The sequence below is a fragment of the Xiphophorus maculatus genome, chromosome 19 (assembly GCF_002775205.1).
Source record: "Xiphophorus maculatus strain JP 163 A chromosome 19, X_maculatus-5.0-male, whole genome shotgun sequence".
NCBI lineage: Eukaryota > Metazoa > Chordata > Actinopteri > Cyprinodontiformes > Poeciliidae > Xiphophorus > Xiphophorus maculatus.
The window spans coordinates 24,700,502-24,727,473 of record NC_036461.1 but is presented as its reverse complement, the minus strand read 5'-3'; the positions used below and the strand labels follow the sequence as shown (position 1 = coordinate 24,727,473).

The window sequence follows — 26,972 nt, the reverse complement described above, 5'->3', positions numbered from 1 at the left end:
TGCACCAAGAACCACTGAAGGAAACGATGAGAAAACCTCAGAAGAAGACACGAGTGAAACTTCCTCCTACGCAAAATGTGAACAAAAATGGAGTGGCGTCAGGCTTTAGAGGTTGTAGGATTTTTCTTTTGTCATTGGTAAAACAATTTCTCCTACTAGTGCAAGACAGATGTTTGTTTTGATTTTAATTACCCAGAATGCCCTGCGCTATAGTTAAATTCCTGCTTTTGGAGCAGCCTTTGGTCAACTAGGCATTAACATACGCATTCGAAAAATAGCAAAAATGTAGTCAGTTTGGAGCAATGAAAGGAGGATATGCGTTTGAAACTGAATAGATGTTGTACTTGAAAATACATTGTATTTTAATAAAATTTCAATTTGTCTGAAATCTTTCTTCCCCAATTGGAAATAAAGCGCTTCTATCTGCACCAAAATGTGCAGGAGAGCTAAAATTTTTTATTATTCTTGAATTGCCACACTTTGAAAACCTTTTATCTATACTTAAATAGACCTGGAAATCATTTTTTTCAGTTCCTTACACTGCAAAACAGTCCCATGCTGCTGTCAGATCAATCAGATCTTCAGACTAAGTCATCCCTGTGGTACTGTTGCATGTTTGTGCTAAATTATGTGGCTTTCAAAGGGAGGGGGAAAAAAAAAGAGCCACACTGGCTGAACGTTTACCTCTGGAAGGGTGGAACCGACTGTGTTAAATTAGGCTGGACCGTATAACTGGGCTGAAAATAACTTCAAAACACTTTGGAGGTTTGTCGTCATATTTCACCCTGTTTGCTTCGTCTCGGTGGTGTTGCTGCATGTTGCTGAAATGAGTCGGGAGTTACCTGAGGCAGCGACTCGATGCTCTGTCCTCTCATCTTGACGACGGTCTCCGAGGAGCTGGAAGTGGAGGAGCTGATGTCTTTTACTATCAAACCTGAAAAGAAGCCAAAACACAAACGTTTTAGAGCAAATCACAGAAACGTGGACGCTGCGTGTCGTTCCCTGAACTTCTGTACCTGAATATCCGTTGGTCTGGTCTGGTGACATCGTCAGCATGTCCTCGGTGATGTGGATGCACAGCTCCTGATCCAGAGCCATCTCGTGAAGCTCCTCGTAGTCTTTGGGGTCGTCAACCAGCATCTCAATCTCTGCTGGGAACAAAAACAATATCAGAGTAAAGAAAATACACAACTTCAAACTGGTCCAAATGCCTGAAATCCCCTCAGATATACATCAAACTCTCAGCTGTAGAGCAGCTTTTATACGATGTCGTCCAAGACGAAAACACAAACGTCCCACAAGAGGAAAAAAATAACAAAAAACATAAAAACTTGTCAAAAGAGGCAGAAAATGAATCTTTTAACTGTTTGTCATAATACAGACACAAACCTTTACTTTCTTATCTACAAGGAAGTAAAGAGGAATGAAAACCCATGTTTATAAGTAAATAAAGTAGCTAAATTCTAAGCATACTGTGCTAATAAAAGAAACATGAGCTAAAGTAAAAAAATGGTTAAATTATTTAATAAATAAATTTAAAAAAGGATTTTTTTTTTAACATATCGGTATCGTCCCGATACGATATTAACAACCGATATTTATCATCATCTTGACGTAATTTGTAATCATGTAATTTTATTCTTTGTATATTGACATTGACATCGATTTTGATAATGGTGCAAAAATGTAGGGAAAAAATATAGAATTATGGTACTAATTGAAAACAGGTAAAATAAAACAAATATAAAGATAAAATTATTTCATTAAAATTATTCCCTAAATCCTAAAAATTCTTGGTTGAAGAAGCAAGTAAGACCTGTTTTCCCCTGGTTGCGCAGAAGAAAGTTGTTAAGGTCAGATCTATCATGTAAGGCTTGTGTCATCAGTCTGCATAGCTGTGCATGACCATGTTTCCAGGAGAAAGGACACCAAGTTTAAAAGCACTGGACCTTAAAGTCCGACCTTGTGAAACAGAACATTTCACTGCACGTCTCTGTGAGCGAAACTAAAAACACGTCAGCCTAAATACAGAGCAAATGGGGACACAAACCATCCACTCTTACCGTCGTCATCCAGGATGCGCTCTTTGCCGCTGCTCTCGATGCCTGAGGTGTGGGAGCTGCCGTGGCTGGTGGTGGAGGAGCTGCAGGTGCGCAGGGGCCGGTGAGGGGCCTGACCCGGGGCCCTGAAGCTGTCCGTCTCGATGCCGGACGTGTGCGAGCTGCCGTGGCTGGTGGTGGAGTGGCGGGAGAGGCGCTTGTGGTGAGACACGCTGCCGACGCTGCTGCCGCTGGCGCGGGAACGCTTGTCCAGCTGCTCCATGTCCAGCTCCAGGGCGTCGCTGATGTACGACTCCCGGTACTGCTTCTTCTCTGGAGTTACGACAACATGAGAGAACTTTAATATTTAACACGTTGATAATTCACAATCTTAAAATTATTTATTTTCCTTTTTCTTGCAGAAAAATGAAGAAACACTGCAACAAGATGCAGTGCTAAGTAAAAAAAAAACCTTAAACATATTTATAACCCTTGAACCTTTGCACACGTTATAGTAGAACTATTACATTAAGGCTCTGACTAATAGTTATTTTAGTTATTGGTTCATCTATCGATTAATCTGCAAATTTTTCAGACGATTAATAATAATTATTTTGACAATTAATTGAATAACAAAACTGGCACAACCTGGAGTTTTTCCATTTAAGCCTTTTTTATATAATATTGTCACATTCCCAAAATAATGACCCAAGTTAATTTTTTTTGCCAAAAATAAACATGACCACCTCGTCACTAACCCTAACCGTATTGTATAAAAAGGCTTTGATGAAGGTTGTGCCAATTATTTTATCCAATTAATTGTCAAAATAACTGATTAATCCAATTAATAATTGGATCGCAAAAGTTGCTAAATACAATGTTTTTGGTTTTTTTTTTTTTTTTTTACAAAATTTTAACCAAGTGAATGTAAAACCGTCACTTCAGGAGTTTTGGGTAGAAAACATTTACAGACAAAGGTGTTTATTTAACCTTAAATGCAAAATTTATAGTCTTTTGGTACAGTTTTGTGTTGATTACAGCTCATACAGTGTTGTTCTTTCAGCAAATGGTTCTTTTAAAATATATACTCCAGTCAACGATTATTTGATCACTAAATTAGTTGATGATTATTTCAATAATCGATGAATCAGATTCAATTACATATTTCCAGGCTTTAAAATGCTTTTGTTGAGCAGGTAAAGGGAAGCTGGTCAGAGTAATGTGGGGACAGAAGAAGCAAAGAAAACTGATGTTTACAAACATTCTCTATCTACTGCATTATTGTTTCCACGGTGACTGAATATAATAAATAAACTATGAACGACAAACAGAGCGTCTTCAGTCAGAGGCTTCTTCAAATTTGTTGTAGTACAGACCTCTGCAGGAGATCTTTCCTGCCTACAGCCACCACCGTCTGTAATAACTGTTTAATTAAATAAATCATTTAAAATGTTTTCCTTTGGGACTAATAAAGTGTTTTTAATTGAATACAAATATGAATTTAATATAAATGCACACCGCCTTGCAAAACCGTACCTCGTTTTCCTTCCACTTCACAATTATGCAGCACTTTTGTTCTGGTCAGTGCATAAAACCCTAATAGACCAGACCGCACGCCGCGGTTCAAGAAGTGTGAACACCTTAGCGGAGCAGCGGGTGTAAATGAACACCGAAATCACCTTCGTTTTCCTCCAGCCGACGGACCTGCTTGAGGACGGGCTGCAGGTTCATGTAGAGCCGGTGGCTGTTGCTGAGCAGCTGCAGCAGGTGGCGGGAGCGCAGCGGGCAGCCCGTGTAGTAGATGAGCTTCCGGGCCGAGGGCAGACCGTCGGGGAGGATCTCAAACTTTTTCCCCTGAGGGAATACAGAGAGTTGGAAATAAAACACTTTAAAAGTGGCAGAGAGGCTGGAGGGGTTAGGGTCAAGCAGCGGAGGGTCAGCCAAGCCCTCCTTGTTGCCAAACTGCAAGCGGGTGTCAGTTCATGTTTCTGTTCTTTATTTTCTCATGCAGAATTTTGATGATTTTTCAGAGAGAGGACTTGTTAGGTGGATACATGGAAAAATTTAATCGGTTCATGTTTTCCTTTTTTGTCTTTAAATGCGTCTAAAAACATCTGTTTGTGTGTCTGTTTCTTGTGTACACCTGAATACTTTTCTTCTTATTTGAACTAAGTTCTGACTGCAGGCCTGAGCTAAGCTTTGTTTATTTCAATGTTGCTTTTTTAATGTGTAAAATATGAGCCAACTTTTATTTTAATTACACAGAGCCGTTAGGAATAATAAATATTCAATACGTTGAAACAATCCAAACAAATTGTCTTAACGTAAATCACCTTCCGGCTCAAATTAAATGCCAAAACACAAAATATGAAGAAAGTTACAAAAAAAATCTCTAAAAGGTTTCCACTACGTTTTCTGGTATTTAGCGAAATGAAATAATTTTGGTAATTCTAACTAACTTAAAATAAGAAAAGTGTATTCTGGTTTAACTTCAGACTGACAAAAAAATGTTTCTGTCTTTTTAGTAGGTGTGTGTAAATATCTGGTCCCAACTCTAAATGATGTTTTCCAAATTTAGGCCTTTAATGAAACGTTAGATTACACTTGATTACATAATGTTTGAACATCAAGCACTTTCAAGGACTTTTTACAGAAATCAAGCACTTTCCAAACCTTGAAAACACCTAATTAAAATCCAGGCACGTTTAAAAGAAATGATTACAGTTGAAATAATATCTCCCTAGATATTCCAGCAGCATCTCAAGCCTTTTCTGCCACTCTTGTGAAACATCAGGATCAAATTAAGGCAAGATGCACAATAAAAAAATATGCCAGTCTAGAACACGCCCCGCCTTCCTGGAATGTTTTATACCAAAGATAATCTCAAGTCCAGAGCCCTAAATCCTTCTCCCAAACCGTCCTGACATCTGGTGTTTATTAAACTTCCCGTCCGTCTCTCCGCGGCCCGCACGCTCGCTCTCAGACTTGCCCGCCGATGGAAGACGCGACCCATGGGTTGGGTGAAGCTGGAACTCTTTTGCTATTCTGAAGAAGGGCAGGAGAAACCGTTCAGGTCCAGGCCACCAAACCGCAGCCCCGCCACGGCTCGCTGTCATGACGCCCCGCGCGGGAAAACCACCCAAAAAAGAAAAAGAAAAAAAAAGAGGGAAAACAGGACGTCTATCACAGCAAACCCCAAAACAAAATGGGGTTTGCTCTATATTTAAATCTAGATATTTAAATTATTATTTTTTTTTAATCCAGATACCTTTCAGTGTCTTGATGGAGAAAAACGGTGAGCTGGCAGAAAAAAACCCGGCTATATCGAGAGCTTCTCTGGCTCACTTAGAGCGAAGCGGCTGCTGGGCTCAGCTTAACGACGCGCTGAGTCAGAGCAATGACGAGGAGATTCAACAAGGTCCCCTTTAACGGCCGCAGGGTTAATAATAAAATCAATGAAGCACGAGGTGTGTTTATCAAAAGGCAGAAATTGTTTCTGCTGATTACTAAAAATCCACGTGAAGTATGCAGAGTGTGTTGGTGTGTGTGTGTGCCAAAATCCCCGATTGGTTCCAGAGGACTCGCCGGCGAAGATAAATCAGCAGTTTGGAGGGAAAAAGAAGGCCTTGCGTAAAGGTTTCCTGAGTAAGAGCTCGCTTTCCGCACGCGTCCACTCCGAAACCCAGGAGGATGCACCGTTTTTAATCGACGCTGCAGCTGGTCTAGGAACTCAGGAAGAAGAGCCTTTCTGAGGAAAACGTCGCGCCGCCGCCATTCGACTCACCACAAAAACGAGTTTGCCCACGTTGGTCCAGGGGAAGTCGTACAAAAGCTGCCTGACCGAGCCGACGTTCTGCAACACAGAGAAGGGGAGTGAGTATTAAAGCCAACAAAGAAACAAGGACAACACTCCTGCAACCTGAGAAACGTCCCACTTCTACAGAGATAAGCTGCATCGCTAAGGTATCTGTGCTTTGAAACGTTACAGCCGCCAACTTTACTGTTCTCTACTGAAAACAAAGAGAACGGGTGATCTAACTTATATTGCTTTGATTGATCACAAGGAATCACGTTAAATTCATCCAAGTTCATTTATGAAGTTTATTAATCTGTGAAGAAGTTAAAACAAACATAAATAAAGTGAGTTTGACAAACTTTATTGAGTTATTAACATTATTAACATAATTTTTTTAAGTTGCAGCGCCATTCTCTTTTTTTTTTTAGTGGTGAATAATTGGAAAGTGGAAGAAAAATGATACCTGGTTTTAAACTTTTAACCAATAAAAATCTGAAAAGTGTGGCGTGCATTTGTAATTCTGTCCTGTGAGTTATTACTTTGTAGAACCACCTTTTGCTGCAGCGGCAACAATGGATTACTTTATGATCCACTAAATACTGCAAAAATGACATGTGGAAATGTCTTTGGTCTCCCAAAAGTACTCTTTGTTTTTTGTCTGTTTTAACTTTTCAGCATTCTGTCACACCCAAAATCTTTTCTAGTTTCAAGTGCAAAAATGTTAGCACACTTAAAATAAGACAAAACTAAGTTACAAGTAACTTTTCAGTGAGAAATAGGAGCTCGTTGGATACAATAATTTCTTAATATTGATGAAAATGTATTACTTCCACTGACAGATTATTTCATTTATAACATGGGAAAATATCTTGTAATAAGAGAAAGGACCTGCCAGTCGAACTAGTAGTTTTTCATCAATATTATGAAATTATTGACTTGAAACACGCTCTTATTTCTTTCTGAAAAGTTACTTTAATCTTCTTTCAAGTGTACTAACATTTTTGCCTTCAAAACTACACAAAAATACTCAAGATTTTGGGTTTTTGCAGTGTAGTGTGACAAAATGTGGAAAAGTAAAAAAAAAAACTATGAATACTTTTGTGAGACCAAAGACATCCCCACATGTCATGCTTGCAGAGAATGATACTAAATAGTTTTGAGACCCTAAAATCAGCACAATTCAGCCTCTTATTGGTAAAGACGAGACTTTACCTGAAATATCTGGATTCCACGTAAGGTCAGACCCAGTGTGAGAGACGCCTCAACTTCTTTCTTATCCTGTTGACACGGAGGAAAACAGATGTGAGAATTAAACAGAACATGAAATCCAGTGAGCTGCCGGAGCTTTTCTCACCTTGTACAGCCTGTAGTAGTGCACCGTGACGTCGTCGAGCTGAGCGCACTCCTTTATGTACTTGAGGTGCGCCTCTGAGGCGGTGAGTGCAAACTGGTCCTTGTGCATGTTGGGGATGTGCCTCAGGATGTACTCCCGGCCACGCTTGGCTATCACCTGAGCAGGACGAGAGGCAGAGGGAGCCGTCAGGCTGCAGAGAGCGAAGGCGACGTAGGTGCCGAAGCCGCCTGGCGCGGGGCGAACAGACGCCAGAGAGGACAGCCTGAACGCTAGCCAGAAACGTTGACCAAGAAGTGCGGCCGCTGAGCTTCTGGCTGATCCAGTAACTAAGTCATCTCCGTAAGCGGCGGCTAAATCTGTGTGAGATTTGCTTTGGGGGAAAGCGTACATCGTTGACATTCCAACAATTTCCTGTAGGCACCGGTTTGTGCTGCGATAAAGAGGCAGGGGGGCTAATCACAGGAAGCGGAGGGCAATCAGACGGGTGTGGCCGTCAGAGGGCCGATGTTACCAGAATAGTCATCTTAAGGAACTCTGTGTGCCACTTTCAGGGTCAAAAGTAAACTAGAACTCCCAGTTTTTATCGGGCCGCATGCCAAAACGTATGTAATAGTGTAGAGTTTTATCAGTGTCATATGTAGATAGTTTGCCATGAATCCAGCACTGTCCACTCTCAGAGTCAGGACACTAAGGGTGTAAAACTGTGTGTGTGATTTATTCTCGTTATAAATACAACTGTTTTGTGAAGAACTCAAAGGTTTCTTATAGAACATTACTGAACAAAATGCACTATGAAGTCAGTGGTGACCCCAAGGGGTGGGTTCGGGGTGCCATGGCCCCTCTTTAAAAATACTGGATACCAAATTGGCCTCCATTATAATCATGTTCATGTCATAGAAAACTTCTTCAATGAAGACATAAATAAATAAATAAATACAAAAATACAAATACAAATACAAAAATAAATAAATAAATGAAAATTATTATATTATAATAATTTTTTTTAGCTGTTCCCCCGTAAAATGTTTAGTGGCCTGATCTGGCCATTTTGATGAAAAGTTTATTTACTTATAAAAAGTTTCTGCAGGCGGAGCCACAATGGAGTGGTTTATATTTAAGCATATCTATGTGTCAGAATGGCCCAGTCAAAGTTCAGACCTAAATACAAGAGAATCTTTGTTCAAACTCACATCTAATCTGACTGAGTTTGAGCTCTTTTGCAAAGAGGAAGCAAAAAAAATGTCTGTAGCTGTGCAAAACAGGTGGACAAATTATCGAATAGACTTGCAGCTGTAAACTTCAGTGAAGGTTGTTCTACAAAGTATCCAACTCAGAGATTAACATACACCAGGATTTGGGAACAAAATCTGAAAGAAGGTGTTGTGAAATATCTAAATAGAAGTAATAATTTCCTAAATTATTATTTAAATTAAAGACGTGTGATGTGAACAGAAGACCATCTACATGCAGTTTGTGAGTCCCACTCACCCATTGGGGGAAGTAGGCCTCGGGTTCAAAGTACTTCCCAAAGTGCTTGTTGCGTTTGAAATTCCCGAGGTCGGCCTGGAGAGCGAAGGCTGCCAGGAGGAAGTAGGCCTCCTCTCTTTGGATGCACTGTGAGAGCAGCACCTGTTTCCTCAGGTGCCAGTAGTAGTAATACCTGGCTACCCGGTCGCTGCACGACACACAGAGCGCGGCACAGTCAGCTCAAGTTTCTGACATTACTATTAAGTGTTGGCGAATTAGGAAAACAAAGCTCACGAATCTTTACTGACCTGATTAATCTCCCGTTCTCCACATAATACTGAGCTCTGAAGTGAATGATCATCGGAGGCCCAAACTGGTCGATACCCTGGAAACACACAGGAGGAAACACATCAATCACTGGAGCATAGAAGAAAGGCTGAAAGTGCAACAAAATATTGGTTCTACATATTTTTTTACAACCAAAAAGAATATTTTGGTTCTATAACCAAAATATTGGTTATAGAACTATAGTTTGTTTGCATGGAAAGTCCGGCTCATTTTTTGAATCAAACTCTGACACGGACCAAAGAAGCAAACTGTGATTTGCTTAGAAACCTCAGTTTGGTCTCAGTTCTGTTGAAGTGAACTCTGGTGCAGTTCGCATACTCACGTGAACGGCAAGCAGACTGGAGACTGTATCAAAGGCAGGAAGTGGACTATTACTGCAGGGCATTCTGGGTAAATACAACCAAAACTAACACGAGAGTCTAGAGCTAGCGAGAGAAATGGCTCATGCACGTTTACCAATGACCAAACCTTCTACAACCACTAAAATTTGACGCTGCTCCATTTTTGTTTACATTTTGTGAAGAAGAAAGTTGCGCTGATGTTTTCCTTTGAGGTTTTCGTATCACTTCCTTCAGTGCTTCTTGTTACAGTGCCACCACAGGCCAGGAGGGGAACTAGTCTTTCAAAGGGTTTGGTTCCTTTGACACAGCGCAGTGGAAAAGCAAACCGCACCAAGTAGAAATGTAACAAATATTGCAACTTTGGTCTCTAATAGTAGCTGTGAGACACTGATTCAGGTAGTCCGGTATTCATTGTTGTAATGTTTACTGTAATTTTCTGAACAGTTAAATCCTTCAATAACAGGCATGGTTTAAAAAAAATCCAGCAACAACAGAGCCAAGTCCCCACATGAGTGCATTACTTCCATTTCATGGGGTTATGTAATGCAGTTAAACGTCGTAAACAAGATAGAGGATGAGATGTTTGTGCTAGTATTTACGAACACCTCAAAACCCAAACAAACTGCAGACTCTAAGAAAAGTTTTGCTGACAAACATGTGATTTTTGCACATTAGAAGTTTGGGAACTATCAATTGTCGTCTTCTCATCTACGTCTTATTTTTTCTTACCAGTGTGAGTAAAAACAATGCTGAAATTGCATTTTCTATATTTATTTAAACGAGTCGATTCTGAGCTAAATGTCACATAACGTTTTTTCTCACCTTGCTGGCTTCTCTCTTCCACTCTTTGGGGCAGTACTTGGACAGCTTCTGGTCTAACTCCATGTAGATGTGTTCATTATCTGTGGGTCAGGAAAGCAGGCTTCACTCACTCATTCAGCACAAGCAGATGTTGGAGAAACTTTCACTAATCTACCAGAAAAAGATGCAGACAAATAAAAAAATCTTGAAACGGAAAAAGTTAGATACGACACACACATATTTTGTTTTCATTCTAATTTTGTAGGAGATGCCAAAAACATTTAACGACGGGGTCCACCCAGTCGTTAAACTTTGCTACAAAAAGCGAGTATTTCTGAAGAAAGAATGACCTTGTTTCTGGTTGCCGAGAGACACAACGTAAATACAGAGAAAATGGAAAACAGAGTTGACAAAAACAACTTTTAATGGATCCTTTTCTATAAAAAAAAGTCTAATGACTGATTGTTTTAATAAAATATCACCATTAAGAATAAATACCACAAATCATTCCAGCATTTTTAATTTGAACGTTTTGACACGGCCGCCATAAAACACGATTTAGATTTGTGCTCCGCTGTTAAGAAATCAGCAGATTTTACTGCCAAAGCAAGTTCAAACTTTGCCCCACCCGTTCAAAAACACAACAGAAAAAAAACGTATCTTCATGCAGCAATATTGGATGTAAGGCTTATCATCAATCAGACAGATGTCTGAACTCCAGTCCGGAGGACAGCGGGTGACAGATGGGGAGTGGGTGGCCTCTCTGTTTGCCTCGGGGATTTCATGCTGCTCAGACAAGCACTCCAAGAATGTCCCTCAATCAGAGCCATTGGCTCCCGCTCAGCTGACCCGCTGTGCCGCCATCAGCTCATCAGGAGCCACGCTGTGTGAAAAACACTGCTTTCGCAACGGATTCCCTCCCATGACTCCCCGCTCCCCCGACTTGTCGCTGCCCACAACTGTCACCAGCTGCCTCCTCGCCGCGGTGCAGACTCAGTGACTCACTCCGTCAACCCGTCGCTGTCAAAAACAACTGCAGCTCGGCGGGAAGCGGCCATGATAAGGTGGATCCGGGTTGCTAGGCTGCAGCACGACAGGTAAGGTGTGGGAAAGCGTGTTCAGGGCAGATTTGTGCTTTTCTGTCAACTTACTGAAAAAGTTACAGCCTACTTCCGATTTTTTTGAGTTTTTGTGACACGCAGTTTAATAGGAAGCCGTCTGTTTGCAGTTCATTCGGGCTGCGAGGCAGCAAGAGAGAGCAAGACGTGTGGAAAGCAGAAAGGAGTTAAAACTTTCAGCGTTTTTTTTTTTTAACTCAGTTTCTAACTGCTTTCTGTCATGAGATCAGCGAAGCACAGTTGCCGTATGAATGAAATATCGGAGAAGAGGAGACGCCTTACTCTGAATGACGCTGAGCCCAAACAGGTGACAGTCCTTCAGCCGAAGGAGATCGCAAACCTGGACCAACAGTTCCTGGCAAAGAGTCTTCACCTTACGAGGGAAATTCAGGAGGTTTTAAGTTTTTCTCAGAAAACACAAAAGTTATCTAGGGCTGCAACTAACAATTATTTTACAATCAATTATTCTGGTGATTAATCAGTTAATCAGCTTTAAAAAAAAAAAAAAGCCACATTCTGCTGATTTTTTTTATTTAAAAATAAGTTTATTTTATACACAAATAATTCAATTTATTGAAAAATACTCCTAACATCAACATGTGAAAGGTTCAGCCCTTTCAGTTTGGCTTGGCATCAATCAATAATTTTTGGATTAGCCGTTTACTAATTGGACAGCAAAAGGTACTTAATGGAAGAATTTCTTTTATTCAATACAATTTGAACCAGGTGGAGCTGAAATAATTCCACATGAGGAGTTCTGGGAAGAACATGTTTACAGACAAATTACTTTTTTAGATTCAATTAAAAAAAAAAAACATATATTTTTTGTTTGGGCTTAATTGCAACCCTCAGTATGTTCTCCCAGCAAATGGCCTTTTTTAGAGTCTGCATATTCCAGTTAACGGTTAATCGATTACTAAATTACTTGACAATTATTTCAATAATCAATTCATTATAATTAATCCGATTACTCGTGTCAGTCCTGGTTATATCAAAAAATAAAAAAAAACACATCTTGTTCTTGACTTTAAGCTATTTTATTCTGTTAATAATTGTTCAACGATCAACACAATCAAATGGAAAGGTCAAAGTAATAAACACTTCTTGTTATATTTTCATATCTGTAAATAAATCATATGTAAAAGAAAAAAAAAGGGTTCACTCACATTGACGATGATATTGAGAGTGTCATCATTGGGCAAAAAGACACAGACACAGCGGCGGTCCTGCATTGTTTTGTTGTTATGGAAGCTCAGTCTGTTCATCTCGAGTGGCAGGAGGCGGAACAACGCAGGCCTTTCTCCGCCTGCTATCGGGGGTTCTGGGCCCTGTGACGACCCACCTCCACCACCGCTGGCTCTGACACCACCACGTCCAGCTTCTGACGTCCCGCTTCAGCTGCAGCCCAGAGGAGGTCCGACCGTGGGCTCGGCAGGCCAAGCAGAGGTGACAGGAGAGGGCATGGGGAACCTGGAAGCAGCCGCCCCCCTGGAAAGACGCACAAGACAGGAGTCATGCGACTTCGAAAACAGGTTTCACCGTTTGAGCAGCAATGGTAGATAACAAATCCACACTGAAAGCATCTGACAAAGCAGAGAGACGGAGGGATGGAAGAGAAAAAAGGAAATATTTTGTGTTTACGTCTAGAAACATAGAAAAAACATTTTGGAAGAATGTCAGTGGCTCCAGAAAAACAAGTGGCTGGTTTGGAGATGGATGACGTGAGAATGGTGCAGAAAAACTCCCAGCAAAGAGACTCATAAGTAGGTTTTTAATGCACTATGTAAGGCTGAAATGATTAATCCAATTAATTTTGATTAATCAAATTAATCATGATTAATCGATTACTGGAACTAATTTACTAATCAATTAATTGGGGTATGCAAACTTAAAAAAAGGTAATTCACTGAAAGAATAACACATTTAGAGCAGTAATTAAGCCAAAACTGTAAAAGCATATATATATATATATATATATATATATATATATATATATATATATACACACACACACATATGTTCTACCCAGAACTCAAGTGGCACTGTTTTAGCTTCATCCGATTCAAATTCCTTAAAGAAGAAACTCTACTCTTAAGCACCGTTGCTGTCCAATTACTTAAAAATCCAGTTCCACTGAAACCAAATAGAAGGAATCAAAGCTACCGACATGAAGTACGCTACCAACACCTGAACCCTTTTCAATCTGTATCCTCACAAAAGTGCTGCTATTAGTTCCCAACTGCGACTTCTTCTGCAAATCAACCACTGGGGACAAAGTGTAGACACCCCGCAGCTGCACAAACCAGCTGCTCTGGAAGCACAGCATCAACTCCCAGCCAGAGCTGCACCTGAAGAGGTGTGAGACCTTCCCAGGGTGTGAAACGCCAGACAAAGAATGTCGCAGAACAATCAGTTCACATTATCACTTCTTCCTGTTTACAGCAGCTCGCCTTGAAGCCGTGCTATCACTGTAAACAGATAGGATGGATACCAGTGAGGCTCACGTTACAGAGTGAAAAGTTATTAGCATTTAAAAATGGGGCAGGAGTCAGCGAGGGTATGGCTAACTGAGTTAAACTCAGCTCTGTAAGAGTACAGCATAAACTACACGCATAAGTTACACTTTAAAGCTGAAAAAGCCACTCAAATTACTGCCTGAACCGATAATAAATAGCACCCAGCACTAAAAACCCATTCAGGCTTTCCTCTATCCACTTCTAACACGGCTTTGTTTCTGCAGAGACAAGGAGCACTGTGGCCAAAGCCAACCATAAATATAAATGCGTGCCGCATCAGTTCTCATTAAAGCCGGTGATTGGATGCACAGCGTGGCAGGCAGGTAGGCAGGCGAGCAGCCAGTGGGTTTGCTGATGGACCAGGAGGCTCTGCACTGCTGCTGACCTTGACAAAACACACGCCTTCTGCTCTGCACACAGCCACAGATGTATCTGCACAGGGGCGAAGCTTGAAGGGAACCACAAGGCCAGGCATACGGGCTAACTCATTCTCTCTTTAGCAACCATTTGTCAGCTGTTACTGCAGGACAGTTAGTGGGGTTAATTAGGGGCGAGAAGCAATCTAGTCAATCATCCAGAGAGCTGAACCAGAGCCCATCGGCTGAGAAATAAACCAATAGAAACTAATAAAACTGCTGAAACAACAAGTGGTGAAACGACTTGTTGTTGTTTTCCACACCCACAAGTTTAGGGTGTGGGAAAATATGCCGATACCTTCCTTAGTACCTTGAATGACCAGTGGAGATTAGGGATGAAACGATTAATCCGATTAATCAATTAGTGAAATATTCATCAACTAATCAATCACTAACTGGAGTAAACGAACTTAAAAAGAAGTTCATTTGCTGAAAAAGAAAACCCCAAACATATTCAGACTTACTAAGGGAAACCTGCGCTTTTGTATTTTAGGCAATAAAATGTTTTTTTTCTTATTTTAAAAAGTAATTGAATTATTTGTTTATTTGCATCGTTTAATGTACTTCTAATATTGCATGAAAAGACTTAAGTGGCTAAATGAAAAATCTGCAGATTGTGCCATTTCTTCTGATTAATCGTCAGAATATTCATAGATTAATCGATTAGTAAAATAATTGCTCCTTACAGCCATAGCAGAAATTAATTGATTATTCTAAGCAATTAATTTTTCCTATGAAGTGGCAAATTAGTTTATCTTTTTTTCACAATAAACATATATTTTGGGATTTTAAACTCATTGAATTGTAAATCTCACGATTCTGTTCAACATCTTAGTAAATGCACCGTACCCAAGCATTACTGTGCTGAAAACAACACTCTTCAGTGTGGGTGCTGTTAATCAGAAAGCCTTATGGGACATGCTACATTTGGAAGCAATGGCAGGATTCAGTTAAAGTAAGGACCTACATTCTCTACATGTACAGACACACTGCTGTTTCCTAAACACTAGCTGCACTACTTAAGATTAATGCTAACATAAGACACTAAAGCTTTTAAAATGTAAATTTTGTATTTATTTGGGGATTTTCCTGTAAGTAGTAAAAGCCTGGAACAGGCTTTTTTTCTTAACCAGCGTTCCACTCGAAACAAATGTCAAATTATCCAAACTCAAAGTCAGCAGGTCAGAGCTCAAAGAAAACCAGAAATTAGTATCGTTCAGTAAAGGTTAGAGTTTGATCTCAAACAGCCTTATGTAACCGCATGGCTTCATGTATCACATTCACACAGCTACTGCTGTCAATAAGTGGATGTCACTTTGGTTCATAGAAGTGCCTTAGTATTGCATCTTCAAATATGAAACTGAATCTGGACCAGAGAGGTTCAAGATTGGTTTTACCAACTCTAAGTCAAACATCAAGTCCTTCGGTCTAAGTCCAAATCAGACATAAAGTCTTTTACACCAAGTCCAGGTCAAGTCCCTAAACTCGATGTACACCATCTCTTCTGCCTCCGGTGCTGTATGAATGAGACTCAAGGTCTGAGACCACAGGTTAAAGTCAACTCAAATTATTTTGTGACCTAAATGTGTCCCAAGTCAAGCGTCACAGTGATACTTGAGTTATCATCTGTGCCCTGGACTTCACAGACTGGATAAAAGCGCTGATTTATCACATCAATTTATCATGAAATATAAAAGCTAGTAGAGTCAGCAGTAATCCAAAGATAACTGTACATAAACATCATTAATGGGTTTAAAGTAGGGCAGGAGAAGTCAAAAGTAGTCAACACATCTAACATTTCTAGTATAATGACTTTAAAACCAAATGACAAGGTGGACTTTCTTTCAGGCTGTTTAGAGGAGAAAGTGCTGAATAATCAAATTAAGCTCTTTCACTACAGTGAAATGAATGATGTACGATGTGATGTGATGTACAAGTCCAAATCACCCTCACGTCTTCAAAGCTTAACCTGAGCACACTTATGCCTAGTCCATCAGACAAGGTCTTTATGCCAAGTTTTATCCCGATTTTGCCCTTCTAACAATATCACAGACACCCCAATTATTGGGCTGGCTCTTAAGATAGTCTTAAGAGATTTTCCTGCCGTGTGTGGCGTGTTAAGAGTGATCTGGTCCGCTCAGGATGTCGGGACAGCTCTGATCTAATATCAGGGATATTCAAGACGTCGGATGGTCTTGGCGTGATATCGCAACTTGCGTGGTGTTGTGCAAACGACAAATGAGAAGGCAGCTTGTTGAAAGTGTAGCCAATCAGAAAGTGAGGTGATGAAACCACCTCACTTTCCATCACAAGACAACTGTAATGGCGCACCAGACAGTCCAGTGAACACCAGATGAGAGATGCATCGATCAGATGTTAATATCTGTATTGGTCATGATATTGTAATAAATTCTATATCCAGTATCGGTGACAATATGACCCATCTAATTAATTATTCCAATGAACGGGGCGTGCTGTGGTGGCGCAGGGGGTTAGCACGCCCCACGTTTGGAGGCCTTAGTCCTTGACGCGGACGTCGCGGGTTCGACTCCCGGTCCCAACGACCTTTGCCGCATGTCTTCCCCCCTCTCCTCACCCTCCTTCCTGTCTGCCTACTGTAGAAAAAAATACAAGCCACTAGCGCCGCAAAAACTCTTCGGAGAAAAAAAAAAATTATTCCAATGAACAAATTAAACTTGGGTTGTCTTTACATGTTTGACCAAGGTCAAACTTGTGAAGCTAGTGGTTTATTTAATCGCCCTTAAATAAACCAATAGCTTTACAAGCTTGGTGCAGAGTTATCAAATAAATTTGTAATCCAGTACATTAATGTCTGTGCTTAACAAAGAAGAAACCTTTTAAGGCAAGTCTGCGATGTTCTTCTGTATCGCATTAGTATCGGCCGATGCTAAACTTAAGATATCTGTATCAGAAATGCAAAAAAAGTGGATTGGTACATCGCTGCAGTGTTTTTCTCCGTTAAACACCATCCACAAACTATCACAATTGTTTCTTCTTCCGAGGCGGCCATATTTGTTTACTGTGAACTCACGTTTGGTCCCAAGAGATTTTGCGAGATTTCCCGTCTGACCTCTGGCCTATCAGGTTTTGAAAACTGTCCGATAATTTTAAAATCTTGCCACGTGAATCAGGCACTAGGGAATACAGTGGACCTCTGTCACAGCTACATCTTTCTCTTTATGATTCAGATACGCTTACAGAGTCAGAGAGAAAGAGAGGCACAGGAAGGCAAAAAGAAACCTCAGCTGCTCAGAGAGGAACCACCGTGTATTCACATCGACTTAACAAAACCTCCAGGTACAGTGTTCATCAAAGCAAAGAAAACAGAAAGAGAAGAGGATGGATCCACACAGCGACGAGCGAGACGGCGGGAGGGTGGGAGATTTGAGCCGGGAAGCGTCCAAAGCTCAGGCATGAAAAAGGAAAAAGAAAAACTGCTGCAGTCAGGAGAATTCCTCGCTAACATCTGCTTCTCATTCCCACAACGGCGGCCTTTGATTCCTGATGTGCACGACCCACCACACAGACACTACCTCCATGTGCCCTCCACCTTCTGACAAAACCCTAAAACATGGAACGGCACGTGTGAGCTCTAATCCTCAAACAAAAACTCAACCCTCACTGGAAGAGGAAAGAAAGAAATTAAAGTCTTTTTCATTACTTAGTTTAAATGGTCATTTATTTGATCAAAAAATGTATATACTTCTATACTTGGCAATTCTTTCCGATTGGCAACAATGGAGGCCTTCATTTAGAAAGTTGTACTCTGTTTTTTAGAGAAACTGACTGCTGTGCTGAATAGGAATGTTTTCAGCTTGATTGGTCAGAAATTCAGAAAATCCATCCAACAGAAGTCTCAGCTGTCCGCCAATGTGGAAAATGTGACAAGGTGGCGGTAGCAACAACACTCCTTGGTGTAGAAGTTGCTACTGTCGTAAGAAGATTTACAGTTCTGTCTTTGAACGCCACTGAGGTGTTTAAATTAAGACGCACATAAAGTACAAAGCAGAAAAGGTGTATTTCTGGACATTTCCAGACATTCGGGCTGCGAGAGAGAGCAAAACTTGCAATAGATACCAGGAAGGATGAATGGAGTACAGCAGATGTAGCTTTTTGAAAATCTCAAAACAAAGGTAATGGTCTAGGGAGTGAGTATATACCAGAAACTGTTGCTAAACAATGCTAGTCATTTTAATGGGTAATATAAAAAACCTAGCACAACTTATGCAGTCAACTCTGTAATCATTTTGTCTACATTTAAAATGTCTGTAAACTCTGTTCATTCTGTTCTTAAATTTTTTTTATTTAGTGGTGGGATACAGTTAAAATGTTTAATTACAGGGTCTGTGATTAATTAATCAAAATTAATTTCATTTTAATTGAAAACCAGATATTGACTAAGTATTTTGAATTCAAAAAACATTTTTGTTGCTAAATTATCGGACAGGCCAACTCCCAGTGGGAAAAGAGATGCGGCTTTGTCGTCCATCACTATTGTTTATCAGATTGTGCATCAGATTTACAGGTGTACCTGAAACATACAGGCACAACGGTTCCGGCTTTGGACTAAAGGATAACACCAAAAAGTGCTTGATTGTGTTAAAATCTACAGAATTAATTAATCAAAATTAAAGCATTTAAGTCCCAGCCCAAGTTGTATTATATTTTTCAAAGAGAAAGCTGAAATGGAAGATTAGACACTGGAAATTGTTCACAAAGGTTTACAGTATTTTACATCCATAAAACGGCCATGGTGCATCACCTTCTAAAGCGATTTAAGCTCCATTGTGCTGCCAAAATATGCCTATGTCAAAATAGGGTTTCTGTAGAGACAGCATAATTTTATAAATAACCATCAGCCTCTAAATCTATGTGGACGCTGGTTCTTTTTCTTCTTTAATTCCCTGCCAAGAGACCAATAAATCAGTTGCTGACAAATGTTGCTGAGATGACAACAAGTTGAAATCACATTGGTCACAACCTGGCTTTCCGCTAACAGTACTGCTTCCTTTCTTTCACGTCCTGTCCTGAAAACACGGTGCGCTGCACTCGATAAACTAACCTCAATCATGGTTTTTGCCTTTCAGAGCTGTATGTGGAGCCACTGATAAATAAGCATCTAAACAGCAGACATGTTGACGCGCTACTCTTTAAGTGCCAGAGTGATTTAAGGCCAAGTTTAGGAAAACACAGCTTGTTTAAGACACTTCTGATCCCTTTCCCACAGGATAATGTACTAGATATTTTTACACTGACACAATTTCTTTTTTTTCTTGTTGTTCAAGAAAAAAAAAAAGACTTATCAAGGAAGGCAATCAAAGAGATCCTCCACAACGCTGGTAGATACAATAAATAACACAATCTACATGTTTCCGGATTCCAAATCAACAACGCGATGGTTGAATACTCGGGTGTATGCCTTGATTACTTATCACGCTTACAAGCTGCTGAAGATCAGGCCTGTAGACAGGAGATTACTGCGAGCCTGAGGTATGATGTCTTTAGAAAAGCACAGAAATAATCCTGGGTGGCTTCATGAAAATGTTGTTTCAGGATTTAGTCTTTAGGGGAGAAGTTATTCCCCATGGAAATAATCCTTTTAATCCTTCTAGGTACTAAATTAAAATTTGTTATGGATTTAAACAATCACATTGGCAACTGCCATCCTTGAAATATGTGTCTGCCAATACTGGTTGACTTTACACAACCTTTATTAGCCCCAGGAAGGACTTAAAATGTTCCGAGTGAGACATTTTAACTTCAGTGTATTTTGGAAGATAAATCTGAATAAAGAGTAGCACCCCGTAATATTTCTGCTATTGCTAACTTAAATGATATAGTGGATATTTTTCATTTTAGCTCTTCACTGGACATAACTGGCAATGCGTTAAGCAGAAAGTAGAAACAAATTGTCATCAGTTAACCATCTAGTAACACTCCTTCAGGGTCTCTGCAGGTCTCACCAGCTTAATTTCAGACTTTTTAAGGATCTTTATAAGATCATATTGAATGAAATTTAAGCTCTTTATCGCTACAGAAATGTACTAGCTTTTTTGCACTGGCTAGTTAGCCAGCATGGCTATATTAGCTGCCATTACCAACAGCCTCAACCGTCTTGAGTCACAGAAGAAGAAGATATCTGCGCACAACTCAAGCCTTTGCCAAACAAAAAAGTTCCACAAGAAAATAAAATACAAAGTATAAATGAGGTTAAATAGTCCTGCTACAACAAAACTTAAGACTTGTGATTAAACATATTTAAGGCCAATTTATTTTTAAAAAAAAGGAATTTTAAGGCCTTAGTTTTAAGATTTGTAAATTTAAGAGTTTCCTGAAGACAGGATACCCTGTCTTTAGTGTGGAAGTTGCTACTGTGGGAAAGAAGACTCAATGTTAACAAACGTCAGCATTGGTGAGGTGTTTAAAATAAAGTCGGAAGACGCAGAGACATAAGAAGATGTTTAAGAGGAAGCTGCATGTTTCTATAAGATGTTGAGAGACAGCTGTGGTTCGCTCAGACCGTGAAGAAGAGAGGGAGAGCAAAAGAGTACCGCATTGTTGATCTGCTTTATTATTCTGAGCTTTCGACGCGTCACTGTGAAATGCAGGCAATCTTTTGGAAATGTCAGAGCTGCATTCTCAAGAATGTACACAATCATGGCTGTTGTTTTGTTAATGTAAGCCACGCTAACCTTGCTAGCTGCTAATATATGTTGACAAAGACAATTTTTTTTCCTGTGTTTTAGAATAGTAAAAACTTATTTTATAGCAACCGTTGTCACACAAACAAAATGTGACACCATCTCAGCAATTAATATAAATAAATGAGGATTGTTTATGGCAGGAAGTTAAGAAAGACTATCTTTAATGCCGTTCTTATATCTATATGTGTAATGAGCTCAGAGAGCTGATCAAAAACGATCACAATCTCTACTCAGGGTTTCCAGTTGTGCTAGTTTTTATGAATGCTAGATTGTTGCAAGAGCGATCTTCTGCATAATGACATTCTGAGAGCCGGTGAGACTGATGTGAGCGCACATATCTCTGTGGACAAGGAATAATGTGTGGCGTGTCCGTTTACATCTCAACACCACGGCTCGTGTTCTGATGCCACCAGCTCATCACAGACGGGTCTTTTTCATCCAGAATATCAGTCAGAAGTCCCATCAGAATATTCCTTCTACATGCTGACTTGGATAACCAGCAACCACTTACAACCAACAAATCAAAACACCAGCAACAGGAAAACACAAAAAGATGTAATGCAATAAATAGTTGAATTTTGTACCCTAAGTTAAGCCTAAAAATACTCTTCATGGTTCATTTTAGGTTACAGTTATTTTAACCTGTTTTACATTTGAATTAAATAGCTTGTTTAAGATCCAACGGCTGATTACTTGCTTAGGTCTTAACTTTAGGGCAAAACATTTAATATTTATTTTAACTGTATTTTTTGTGTTTGTCTTTTTCAAGTGTTTAAGTCAATAATGTCTACCAATAACAACATAAATATCTAGTCATATTTTCAAACTTCCTGTCAACTTTGAATTGTTCATGTTTTCCACTACAAAGAAAACTAAACAAACCCGCCAAGCAGCTGGGCAATGTAACATCTCTCATTCAATATCATTGGCATCATTTGTAAGGTGGAAATATATGTAAATAAGGAAACAAAAATAACCACCAAAGTTAGTCATATATTATAACTGCTCTTCAGCACCGTCAACGCACTTGAATCGCGTCCATTGAGGTAAGTCCGGCTTTAAAAACTTGTTTTTGAAGCAATGATTGAGAAGAGTGCAAGGAAAGTTCCCTCTTAAGTTAGTCAACCTTTATATCTCCAGCACTTTGAATGACATTTAGACAAACTGCCACATATGCAACAGCTAAACGCTTCTCTTATATAGCAAATAAAAGGTACCTGAAGTTTGAAGAAGCAAGTTCTCCGAGAAGTCCGACTTCGGCTCACATTGGAAAAATGACTTTTAACAAGTACAGCATCTGGCATCCATGTGGCTCAGAGCAAATACTAAGACACACACACACACGCACACACACACACACACGCGCACCCACACACACACACACACACAGACAGGCATACCTCAAGCTGCCAGCGCTGCCAGACATGTTTGAACAGAGTCAGCAGTTGCTCCCTTCCCTCCCCGCCCAGCATTCAGGCTTGGACTCAGCATGAGTAACCTCACAAAACTAGCAGTCGCAGTGCAACACACCACAGAAACATCAACCCAGCCATTACGTATGCTAGAAATAGTGCAAGCGCCCTCAAAGGAGGGGGTAAGGAGAGGGAAAAAAAGAGCAGCAATTACAGCAAACCTCAGCCAAACACTGTGTCTTTTTTTTTTTTTTTTTTTTAAGATTTAGTTGAAAACTTTCTGTTGCGGCTAGATTAAAAAAAAACCCCAGTTGGAGCAGGTGAGCTAATCTGTTTCCTGTCGGCAGCTTTTGTCTCCCTCTGTTGAAAAGCCGTCACACCTGAGGAGTGACAGGAAGTTTGCGAAACAGTTCCACGCGCATCTGCAATAATTCAGCGTTGAATCGAATATGAAGATTACCCCGATTTAAAAAAAAGTAAAAGGCAAAGCCAGCTCGGTGTCAGGCGTTTGACCTGCATGTGGAAGTGTCTCTCAGGAACACATAACCCTGCAACCAATCCTGCTGAAGCAAACAAAATATCCTGAAGGAAACCCTAAGAGCTGCAGTGAGAAGCATGTGAAACTAGCTAACATCCTCAAGAGAACGCCTGCAGGTTGAATCCCTTTAGTCCGCTTCCTTGAAAACACTTCACCCCGAGTCGACCAACAAGCAAGACAGGAAAAAACAAGGACAGAAGAAGACAAATGCAGGAAGAGCCGACCCAATTTCCCCCCTTCGTCTCCTTGGTGAAACCTGCGGCGGTGATGCGAGGAGCCACAATTTAGCATCTCTGCAGTTAAAGTAAGGACACCCAGCTCCAAGGTTTGCACACTCAGAGCCTAAGCAGCCGTAAAGATAGTCAAAACACATCAAGGATGGAGAGTTTATATGATTCATAGGTCATAAACCTTCCTGACATACAAGGTGTGAATACTAAAGCAGCTTCAAGGACCGAGCCCAGAACAAACTGGATAGCTTACACCAAGAGAATGTGCAAACCCTCACACTCTAGACCTGCGGAAGATAAGACGAGCAGTCGCATATTAACAGATAGCGCTTCTCGTACTTCAGTGCAAACTGTAATCTTGTTCTTTCCCATGGAGATGTCGTGTTCTTTTTTTTATTTTTATTTAATCGGTCACTTTGTCTTGACACCCCAAATACAGCCCATCCTTCATCTAATCTTCCAGCGACGAAGCTAAAGGAACGCTAAGAGATAAAGTCAGAAAGCACCGCTTTTCAATCTAGTTAGATTAATAAAAAAGAAAACTCAAAGCATAAGAATCAAAGATCTACATGCTGATGCTGCACCACTCTTGACAAATGGTTAAAAAAAAAGTTGCTACACTTTTAAATCACTGAGGAGTAAGACAAATTGTTCGAACTTACTTACAAAAAAACGGGATCAGAACCAAAATAATGGAAATAAGATGTAATAGATAGTTTTTAGAAAGTATTATGCCAGTACATTTAATTTTACATTTAAGCAACAGGAGGAATTGCTGTAATCTTTCAGTTTTAAATTGAAGGAATCAGATCAGCCGTAACATTCAAATCATCATCTAATTCTGGTTTGTGTGTTGAAGATATAACGGGAAATTGACATCGCAGGTTATGTCTTGTTAGTATTTCAGGTGCACAACATGTTGTATTCACTGGTAAAATGTTCAAAGTAATGATAAAAATTTCACATTTAATTCAGAAAAGCAAAGATCGCATCCAGAAGTTACAAAGACGATGATGCAAAGACTCCCGAGAACTTTAATGACGATGGCAGAGAGTGGGTCTGCCTTGTGTAATTACGGACCATCCCACTGACATTCCAACAGACTCATCTGAATGACTCAGGACACACACACACACACACACACACACAACAGGAATTTTTGTTTTCTGTTCACACACACACTTCCTTAGTATTTCCTGCTAAAGCCCGGTTCTTCCTGCGCAGACGACACCTGCTCCATCACTTCCCTTCCAAATTAGCCGTTTTCTTTAAAACAAAAAACAACGGAGCCGAGAGAGCAACTTGTTTTTTCTTCCCTCTCTGGAGCGGAGGCCTGGATGACTAGTTTGTAGAACGTCAGCGGGTCAAAGGGGGGTGATTAACCTGCCCATAAAGCAATCTGGATGTGCCTCCGGACCTAAATAGTGGGGGAATCCCCGGGTTGAACGATGAATATACAACAAGCCAAAACCTGCTTGAGAAACACGGTAAACAGTTTTATTTTATTTTTTCACACGCCATTTGTGCGTTGTGTAATAGTGTTAGTGTCATTAGTGTCTTGGCAAACGACAAAGTGAGCTAAAACAACCAGCCAGAGGATATGAGTTTGACTGTCGTGGTGAAACGCCTCGAGCCAACACACGCTCCGACGTCTAACTCGAAACAATGCATACCAGACTTGATGAACCCGAACCGTGTTTACAGCTTTAAATAAACTACAGACCAAGAAGGAGAAAACCAGCCTGTTTGCTCTGCACTGCTTTCTGGTCTAATATTAAACAGAAGTGGAGGGGATGGAGGGGGGTGGGTGGAGGCATTTTTAACATTCCCGAGTGTAGAAATCTAATTACCACTAATACTAACAAACTAGAGTTTGTTAGATCATAATAACTACACGAGGCTAACGTCTTCTAGCTAGCTTCTTTCTAAGCTCTGACAACTATGTCTGAGTGTGCGGTAATTACACATGTGTAACCCCTATGAGACAACTTCCCTTCACTGTATAATAAAGATGGATTAAGGGACTAACTAAGAGACATATTCACACCCTACGGAGGATGCTGAGTTGTTTTATGGATAACTTTAATTCCAGAAGAGTGGAAGCTTGAGCTAAAGCAAATATTTTGGACCAGTTAACCTACTTTGGAGCGACGATTTCTGCTCCATAACATAACATTGAAACATAACATTCAAAGTGAGTGGACAACAACATATCCAACCAGCGTCGCTGCCAGTAAGCAACAAAAAAAGTAAGTCTAGATTTTTTCTTACCAAATCTTGTAACGCCCAAATTAGCAAAAAATATTAAAGACGATATCCACTTCCAGATCTTCTGTCTGCTGACAATAAACAAAGTCCCGGCTTCTACTGTAGAGTTTTTCAAACTACAAAGTTTATTTAAAACGCTGTGCAGAAAAAAGACTAATTCAGCTATGTTTGTCTTGGATTTGGGTCGATGACATCACAAGAGGCACAGGAATTGAATTGGTAAACACTGTGGCAGAGTGAGTTTTGTCAGATTTTTAAGGCAAATTCAGGAAACTTTTGAGCTGCAAGACATTCAACATTCTTGGTCAGAGCCACACCAATGACCCCCAAGCCCCGATGAATACAAATGTTGACAACAAGAATGATTAAAGTTAATTAATTCTACTAAAATTAGATTTATTTTTTTTTTGGCTCACCTTAAATAATTTTTTGCAGTATCTACTGTGTCATGGCATACTGTCTGAGCTCATACTATTTTTCCACTTGCTTTCTTCTTGTGTGGACTGGAAGAGCCAATAAGAAGAAACCATATGGGTATAGCCAAAAACTAATAAATCGCCTTAAGTGATGTCACCAGAGGTGAAGCCTCCTTTTAGATGGGAAGGTTTTGTCATTGGACAGAAATGGTAAAACCGTCAGAAAAATTGTCCATGGCATGTTTAATAAGCTTAAGTATATCTGAAGTGAATATGGTTAGTATTATGGGAGAGTCTGTTTAGTAACTTTAACCATAGAGGACAGCTGAGTGTAAAAGAAAAAGAAAGAAAACGGCTGCTGCGGCAGTACAAGTCTGAACTCATAAAGACGGATAAGTGCTTAAAAGTATGAAGAAAGCGAAACAAAACCCACCTTTACACGGCAAAAACACCTTATTCCTTTCAAAACGATATATCCAAACCCTTCTCTTGTAAGCAAAAAAAAAAAAAAAGGATGAAATCCCCCAGTTTGGAAAAGTCTGCTGGTAGTTTGGGAAACGCGTCGTCGTTCCTCCGCCTCCGCTGTAGCCGCTGTGTCCGAGCCAGCAGCCCAGCGTAGGAATACATGTGCGGTGAGAGGGAGCGGGAAACGGAGGGGGGGCCGAGGGAAGATGGAGGCTCTCAGTTTGTTTCAAGCTAACATTACAGCAACATCTTACATCAACCGAGGCACTTACTTTACTAAAAAAATATCTCCAGTAGTATAATTAGGATCTAAATTACATTCCAGACGTTGAATATCGCCTCTGTTTCGGCGGGACTCCCCCCCTCTGAGAGCATCCCGACTTGGTATCTCCCACGGCTGCCTCTCATTCCGTTCCTCCCAACTGTGCAGGACTGGCGCCCCGCTGCAGCAAATTTGGAAGTGTTGCTCGGACGAAGCGGTAACAGCGACGACTGCGTGTATTAAAAGAGCTCTAAGAACAGTTTTAAAACGTAGGACGCTTTATTTTTACGCCATGATGCCAAATGAGTGAGCTGGCTGCCTGTGTTTCACCAACGACACGTAGAAACAGAGCGACACAGACATTATAAACAGACATTACATATGGAATAATAAAACGTAGCCATTTAACAACACGATGGATAGTAAATTTTTGATAATTTACTATCAAAATGATCAAATA

The 26,972-nt window shown here is 40.2% G+C and overlaps 1 protein-coding gene across 2 annotated transcripts in view; it reads right to left on the bottom strand.

The window, feature by feature from the left end:
* The window catches only part of frmd6 (FERM domain containing 6), a 31,813-nt gene extending 5,439 nt beyond the window's left edge, over positions 1 to 26,374 (bottom strand). The window contains exons 1-13 of one of the 2 annotated variants that reach the window (XM_023352779.1): positions 26,219 to 26,374; positions 12,431 to 12,752; positions 11,547 to 11,637; positions 10,168 to 10,247; positions 8,965 to 9,041; positions 8,678 to 8,864; positions 7,190 to 7,345; positions 7,048 to 7,113; positions 5,824 to 5,892; positions 3,719 to 3,893; positions 2,064 to 2,372; positions 1,017 to 1,151; positions 843 to 934 (exon numbers count right to left, since the gene is read on the bottom strand). In XM_023352779.1, the coding sequence (XP_023208547.1) occupies positions 843 to 934; positions 1,017 to 1,151; positions 2,064 to 2,372; positions 3,719 to 3,893; positions 5,824 to 5,892; positions 7,048 to 7,113; positions 7,190 to 7,345; positions 8,678 to 8,864; positions 8,965 to 9,041; positions 10,168 to 10,247; positions 11,547 to 11,637; positions 12,431 to 12,529 (1,536 nt within the window). In that variant the 5' untranslated portion in view covers positions 12,530 to 12,752; positions 26,219 to 26,374. The remainder of the gene's footprint in view (positions 1 to 842; positions 935 to 1,016; positions 1,152 to 2,063; positions 2,373 to 3,718; positions 3,894 to 5,823; positions 5,893 to 7,047; positions 7,114 to 7,189; positions 7,346 to 8,677; positions 8,865 to 8,964; positions 9,042 to 10,167; positions 10,248 to 11,546; positions 11,638 to 12,430; positions 12,753 to 26,218) is intronic. The other variant, XM_005799218.2, reaches the window with a different exon arrangement.
* Between the last annotated feature and the right edge of the window lie 598 nt (positions 26,375 to 26,972).